The 8,217-nt window shown below is 40.9% G+C and overlaps 1 protein-coding gene across 1 annotated transcript; it reads left to right on the top strand.

Annotated features, from left to right (window-relative positions):
• The first annotated feature begins 7,706 nt into the window (after positions 1 to 7,706).
• Positions 7,707 to 8,217, top strand: LOC110263819 (uncharacterized). Its single transcript, XM_021105636.2, has one exon. It carries the CDS (start codon positions 7,780 to 7,782, stop codon positions 8,215 to 8,217), a length of 438 nt encoding a protein of 145 aa, XP_020961295.1. The 5' UTR covers positions 7,707 to 7,779.

The raw sequence follows: 8,217 nt of genomic DNA, 5'->3' as shown, positions 1-8,217 counted from the left end.
TGGACATCTTGATGTGTGTGATACCGTTGCTCCGTTGTTGTCGTTCGAGTGTATCGAATGGCACCCTGCGGACCGAGTGATGCATCAGTTTGGGTTCGCACAGCCTCCCCCGCGTATAGCAAGGGACATTCCACTGGACCAGCATTGTATGGCTCTTCGCGGAGTGCAGCTTCATGACTGGACAGTTTTGCATGGGACATGAATAGCGGAGTGGGGCAACAGGCAAAACACTCGGCTACGGGATCTACACCCCCTTCCGACCTGGGACTTTATACCGACCAGGGAGTATCGGGATTGGTACATGGCCTCGTTCGGACATATGCTGAGATTGTCAGACTATGTTCCTCAGGGCCCAACTGCACCTCAGCCACCTGCACCTCAAGTCCCACCTCAGCATGCAGTGTTTGAGCCGTTTCCTTATTATGTACGACAGCCACCGAACCAGAGTCATGGTAGCCAGCACAGTCATCATAGTCACCACTCTCAGCACAGCCACCACTCTCAGCACTCTCAGCACAGCCAGCACCCTCAGCACAGCCACCCAGGCCAGTCCAGCCAGTTGCATCAGCCCATACTGACGATTCCAACCGGTCATGATTGGTTTGACTTCTCTGTTGGTGGTCATAGAGATCAGCAACAACAGAATTGGGCCAACACTAGTTTGGGTGGTTGGTCAGATTTTAGTGCTATCCATACATCGTCAGAGGGTTCGTCGTGTGATAGTGGATTCCTTCAGCGGACATACACAGTTGTTGACGAGTACAACCCCGGTGCATCCGCTCCAGCAGAGGCAAGTGGGTCGGCCCCTCCGGAAGAGGCGGGTGGGTCGGCCCCTCCGGCAGAGGCGGGTGGGTCGGCCGCTCCAGGTGTGGGTGACTCAGTTCCAGGTCACCCATATGACCTATGGACGGAGCAAAATCCAGGTCAGGGCATGATGGGTAAGGCACTGAACTGGATGGCTCGTAGGAAGTGAGCATCGGGTTGGGGTTTAGATTTAATCCTTAGGTTTAATGTAATTTGTATTTAATGTTCTGTATGTTGCTCGATGTTATTCGTAGTAAAAAATTTGTATATTTGCTTCAAGAAGGCAGTAAATGTTAATATGAACCTGGTGTTAAATATCGATGGCTAATCTCAATTTTAAAAATACAAACACGACTAAAATAAAAAAAATTCAACTAACAAAATGAAATATTAGAAATACAAACACAATGAAAATAAAAGTCATTCTTCCGCACCACTCGGTCCAGCACGCTGAGCACATCGACTCCGACTATGACCCTGGCACCACAGAGACGGCATATCCGAGGACCACGCATGTCGCGTGAGTCCATTTCATTCAAGTATCTGGTCAATTTTGGGCGACCTTTCGACGTTCACCTCAAGGCGGGATTAGTGACCAATGTGGGTCCCTCATATGCGGGTCATGTCTCGGCATCACCTAACGGTGTGAACTCGAACCTATATACCTTACGGATCTCTGTCATCTTGTACACGTCATGCACATACAGCTGCCAATCGATACGCTGGTTAGCACAACAAGCAATAACATGGCAACATGGTATTCGTTCCACCTGAAAGTGCCCACAGTCACACGTCCGTCGCGCAAGATCAACGACTAACACCTTTTCGCTAGTCATTTCGCGCACCTCAAATACCTCATTCCGTCTATCAAAACGGTGCACAACTATATTCCCAGCCTATTGCATATTTGCCTCTATCCGCTGTTGTGCGAATACGGAATAAGTAAATCCAGCACGCTTGCGTTCGTGATTCTTGGCACTCTTTCGCATAAAAAGTTCATTTAACCGATAATATGTTGCTCGGACTAGTGCCAACACAGGTAGATTACGGGCACCCTTCAACACTAAGTTAATCCACTCGACAAGGTTCGTCGTCATATGGCCCCATCGATGTCCCTCGTCGAATGCCAATACCCAATGTCTAAGTCCAATGGCATCACACCACCTGGCATATGCCTCGCCTCACTCTTGGAGCCTCTTATAGTTGATGTTATACTCCTCCACTGTTCTTGAATACCAATGTTGACCACAAGCTTTTGCAAGTGAGGGACTTTGAATGCTCGTAGGAAGTTGCTGCCGATGTGCCTTATACAAAACATCCACCATGCTCTTGGAGGTTGCCAGTCACCTTTGAAACGATTTACTGCTGCCCGAATTGACTCATGCCGGTCTGAGATCATTCCCACACCATCTTTTCTGACATGCATTCGCAGATTCCTGAGAAAGAAGTGCCACGCATCAGCTGTCTCCCCTTCCACCAAGGCAAAAGTGATAGGCACAATGTTTTGGTTCACATCATGTGCAACAGCGACTAGAAGTGTACCTTTGTACTTTCCATATAGGTGTGTGCCGTCAACCTGTACTAGGGGCTTGCAATGCCTAAATGCCCTAATGCATGGATTGAAACTCCAAAATACGCGATGAAGTATTTTTACCCCTTTGCGCCTCTTCATTCCCATTGTACAGTGGGCGTGTTTCTACTTGGACAACTGACTCTGGCATCTTCTGAACCATAACCGAGAGCCACCATGGCAAGGCTTGGAAACTCTCCTCCCAATCACCGAAAACTTTCGCTATGGACTTCTGCTTTGCCAACCAAGCCTTTCGGTAACTGATGGTATAGTTGAACCTTGACTGGACTTTAGCTATTATAGATTTCACCTTGATAGATGGGTCAGTCTCGACCAATGGCCTTATAGCCTCAGCAACTGTATCCGAGTCCAACTTGGAATGATCCTGTGAAATCACTCTCATTGTGCACGTGTGCCTACCGTTGTATCTGTGTATCTCCCAACAACCTTTTTTTCGTATCAAGCTGGCTCGGATAAGCCAGTCACACCCACGCCCATACATCTTTCATTTTGCATAGAACGTCTGTGGCTCAGACTCATACACGTCGTAGTCAACTCCTCTACTGATAGTATAACTTCTAATTGCTGCCACGACCAACTTTCTAGAACTGTATTCCATTCCAATCCGGAACTCTCCGTCCTCAGGATCAGCAACGCCTACAGAAAGTGCCCATCATCGTTTATTATTCAATCCAAATTATAGATTAAGAAAAATGTATTATTCGGTCATCATATACCTATGTTTGAATATTCCGAAAACTCAGGTGCATGCATGGCGTCGAGATCCAACTCACGCATAAAAGGTGGCACGTTCATCGGTTGACTGATCAAGGGGTGAACCACTACATTATCCGCTGCTGTCTCAACTCCCACATCACCATCCTCGTCTTCGTCGCCGGCTTCATAAGTGACTTCGAAGTCTTCTTCGCTGTCACTATTCATTCCCTTGTACACTGCAGCTCTATCATCCTCCACCTCTAAATCATTTTGAATCCCTTCTGCCTCTATGGTTTCAAACTCAACATACAGCTCAATCTGTGGCTGTCGCATCTGAGTCTGTCAGTGAATTTGAAACATATTTTACATAGTCACTTCGTCAGTGATTGCCATGGTATCAAAGTGCATCAGACCACCAAAAACTACAACCGGATTCTAGTACAAAATTCTGCTCACTCTCATTAATGTACCGTTCTCCATGCTTTGACAGAGACCGTTCTGAAGCTCCATTAACGTGATGGTGCATAGAACCACAAACGAAAATGAATTCTGGCACACAAACCTCACTCCCTTATAAGTATTACGTATTATCTCACCGTCGCGATACACCACTAAGTTTGCGGTACCCTCCATTACACTAGAAACACACTTAAAGAATACTCACACACTTCCTCCGAATAAAAATGTATCTGAGCACTGCCTTATATAGAGAGAAGCATTCACCACGCCCCCCACGTGTTAATTGCCTCAGCTAATCACGTCTCGCCACGTGTCATCACACCCCTGCGTGCTGATTCAGCAAGCCCCCAACGTGATGCAGCCACGTCATCACGCCCCCCACGTGCTACGTCAGCACCCCACGTGATGCCACCGTGTACCACTCAAGCTCAACCACGTCATCATGCCCCCCACGTGCTACGTCAGCACGCCCCCCACATGATGCCACCGTGTACCACTCAAGCTCAGCCACGTCATCTCGTCCCCCGCTTGCTGAGTCATCACGCCCCCGCGTGGTCCCAGCTCCAACGAATCAGACGGCGCCACGTATCTTCACACCCCCACTTGTAGCAGTCAACACGCCCCCTGCGTGTTAACCATGCACCTCTGACATCCACCATTGGGTAATACACAATGTTCTCCTATTTCTGGCCAAATCACCAGGTTCCTTCCCATATTGAAATTCTTGAGCCTAAATTTTTATCTAAACAAATTTTTTAAAAACGAAACACGTGACGAAACACAACTTTTTTAACCAAAACAATATAGGTAGAATTTTTTTGACAATAAACATATAAAAAATTTAAAAGAAACACAAAAAAAATACATAATCTTTTATATAAATATATAAAAAATTACTTAAACACAATTAAAAAAAAAACATAGAATCTTTTTCTTTTACCTAAACACACAAAATTTATTATTTCTTTGGATTTACTACTTTACACATCTACATCATTAATCATAGACAAAAAAGAAGAAGATTAGGACATGTTCTTGGGTGGATCGGTTGGGAAATAGCTCGTTCTTCGACGACTTCCTTTGAGACAGGTTATATACTTCGACTTTTTGTGAACAAGGGAGTAGATACCTGCAAAAAGTACTCCATAGCTCAAGTCAGTATTTGAATAAATTTGTTCTCAAGTAGTTCTTAACTCAAATCAAAATGAATACCTCCCTTTTTCTTTATATTGAGATTAGGTGATCTGAGGTTGTCTGTTACCGAATTATAGTGGTAGCGTGTGGAGATTATGACGTTCTGATTTGTTGTTATGATTTTAATGGCCGACCTATAACGTATATGTCGAGTTTTCATAACCAACTTATAACGGTCATATCAGGACATAAAATACCATTTCAAAATTTCAAACAATGATAGTAAGCGAACTAGCATGCTCATTTAAATAGGCGATTAAAAATTTTTAATATGTCTCATTTTGTTGGCGGACTGACCCCACCATAAAAAATTATATTTTTCAAGAATTTAAATTTTTTTATCAAGTTAATTAAAATAAAAAATTAATTAATTAATTGTTTTGTTCAAAGTAGATGACCTAGTCCCATACAAAATAACAAAACCTACATCACCCTAATCCCTTTTATGCCTCTGACGTGAAGTAGCCACTCCCTCATATCCTTCAGCAGCTCCATGGCAACTCTCTTTGGAGGACTCTCCCAAATTATCAAGTCAAAATCCCCTTCCACGCTGAGTCTTGCAAATTTGTCTTCCACTTGATTTCCTTCGTGTAGTGTATGCTTGAACTTTACCTTCCAATTTCTATTGATAAATTGTTTGTTTCTGTTTACAATAGGTGCTATCATGATATTCTTGTTTATGCGAGTTGTTTTTTAGGATGATTTGGGTTAATAAATTGTTGGGCCAATTTGATTAGATTTTATAACCAAGAAACATTGTTATTATTATTTACAACTTTATAAGCAATCCAAATTACACATATAATCTATCAAATAGGGCAACCTAACAGAGTCAAGTAATTTAATTAAAAATTAAAAAATGACCAATAATCCATATAGATTATCCCGTACCAAACTTATCCTAAGGGTTTTGCACTTTTGCTATCCTTATATTAAAGTATTCAACTATGTTAGATATAAAAATATACATTTAAAATATAAAATATATATTAAAATAAATTAATATATATATATATATATATATATATATATATATATAGTAATTAGTTTTAGTAGTTAATTCTAATATATATTTAATATTTTTAAAAAATGTTAAACCACTTCGAAAATTTAGTTCGTGACTAGAAAGTATATATTTGATTCGCAATACAGATACGACATGATACGAATATAGCAATACGATATTTGTATAAAAATATAAGATACTATACATTTAGAATACGCCATGTAATGTAATAGAACATATAAATAATAATTAATATTAGTAAATTTTATTTAATTCTTATAAAATAACATATAATTTATTTTTTTGATGTGTCAATTTTTAATTGAATATTATTTTAATTTAATAACTAATTATACTTGTGAGTTACTTTAATTTAATTAGAGTTAAGATCTTAACCATAAAATGAGTGATAATTAATGTGCTTAAATAGCATCGGAATCTTAGAAGTCTTTTTTTAAGAAAGAATGATTTAGAACAAATTTGATTATTAATATTTTAAAAAAAGTTTAATTATTTTGTCGGTCTCAATAATTTTACCGAATTTTTAATTAGGTTCTTACACTTTTTTTCTTTTTAATTGGATCTCAATACGTTATTTTTTTTTAATTTAGTCCCTATCATCACAAATCTGTTTAAAATAATAGAATATTCTGTTAAAAAACCAAATATTCTTATAATTAGATTAAAATAATTAATTAACATCTCTTCTATTTTTTTAAAATACCAATACTACCCTTTACATTTTGTCCCCAAATTAAAAAACCCTAACCAGCCCTAAGTTAGTTTCATAAGATCCAAATTGAGTTTCTCCTCCGTCGCACTCTGCTGCCGTCTTCCGTGGTGTCGTCCTTGTCCGTCGTTGGGTGGTCATCGTCCGTCTGCATCGTCCACGGGTCCACGGTCCACGGTCCACGGGTGCTCTGCTCCGCTTGTCTGCCTTGCCCATTGCATCGCCTCGTCTCGCCTTGTCTCACCGCGCCTCGCCTCGAATCGCCGATGTTCAACTCCGTCTTGCTTCCTGGATTGGCTCTGCAACAACGTGTGGCTGCTAAAAAATTATGGTAGCGATTAAAATGGGGATTAAAATGGGGATGAAGCAGCAGGAAGAGTATGATGGCGATGGTGCTGCTGTTGTTTATTCCACACAGAAAATGGTGTTTGCTTACTATGTCACTGGTCATGAATTTGGCCACGCAACTCGTGTTGCGGAGGTAACCTCTCATTTCTCATCCTCATTCTCATTGTCATTGTCGTTCATGATTCATTATTTGGATATTGCATTGCACTTAAGTTTGAATTGCAATTTCAATTTCAATTGCATGTATATATGTAGGTGGTGAGGCATCTAATCCTTGCTGGTCATGATGTTCATGTGGTCACTGCTGCTCCTGAATTTGTTTTCACCAACGAAAAGGTGAGTTTAATTCATTTTAGCTTGATTCAGGCTTAGTTTGATAATTTCCAAATTTCCAATTTCAGATTGTGTTGCTGAAGAAGAAAGAGAAGGCTTTACTCTCTGCAAATTTCTCACTCTCTCTCTCTCACTCACTCTCTTTCTTCAGGTACTTGCAGTGCTATCTGCAGTGTCAATTAGGGTTTAGAATCTGAAAAACCTAAGCCAGGTTTTGTCGTAGCTATTTATTAGAATTCAAATTTTGTACTAATTGATGATTATGTTTGCTCTGAATCCAAATGCTGTACCTAGAATTCTTGTTACTGTGAGTCTGTGATTTTGTGATGCGCTCTTCGTTGCACTCCTAGATTTTAGGAATTCTATTTAATTCAGCTCCAAGCCTTTGTAGAATGCGATGAATTATCTCTTTTTGTTTGTATGCTTGTATATATAATTTAGGGAAACTATGTTTGCATTTAGAGCAACACTGCATAGTGAGAACAACAATGAATTTCTTTAGTTTTGTCCTTCCATTTCTAACCTGGTAGTTAACTTTTTCTGTAGGATTATTACCGCGTTACTATTTGCTTGTTTGATTCATTAAGCCTTTGAAGGTGAAGGCTTGCTTATTCAACTATGGGAGATAGTGAAACAATAGTTGCCGAAGCACCTGCAGCTGAGACACATGCTGCTGCTGGGTTTGGTGACTCTGCCTCAAACCCTACTCAGGAAGCAGCTTCTACTGTTGCTGAGCCTGCTGCAGAGGCTGCTACTCAAGCCAATTCAGCTTATGCCTTAGGTTATTCGAATACTGGCGACGGGAATGCTTATGCTGAGGATCCTAATGCTATGCAACCAGAAGCCCAAACCAATTCAATGGAGGATTCCAAGCAAGGTACTGAAGCTCCAAGTGGGCTTGGAAGTGCAGCTACAGGCTCAAGTCAAGTAAATGGTGGTCCAGTGGGTGCAATAGCAAATGCAACAGGACTTGAGAATGGGAATGCATTAGGGAATAGGGAACACTGTCAAAATAGGCAGAAAGTGTACAAAGAAAAAAAGGAAGGAAAAACTTAG

The sequence above is a fragment of the Arachis ipaensis genome, chromosome B6 (genome assembly GCF_059453495.1).
Source record: "Arachis ipaensis isolate K30076 ecotype BB chromosome B6, ASM5945349v1, whole genome shotgun sequence".
NCBI lineage: Eukaryota > Viridiplantae > Streptophyta > Magnoliopsida > Fabales > Fabaceae > Arachis > Arachis ipaensis.
Note: the sequence above shows the minus strand (reverse complement) of the source record. Positions and strands in the feature narration are given on the sequence as shown.

What these genes read in the sequence shown, in the direction of transcription:
- LOC110263819 (XM_021105636.2), top strand. Translation starts at nt 7,780, where the DNA reads ATGGGAGATAGTGAAACAATAGTTGCCGAAGCACCTGCAGCTGAGACA.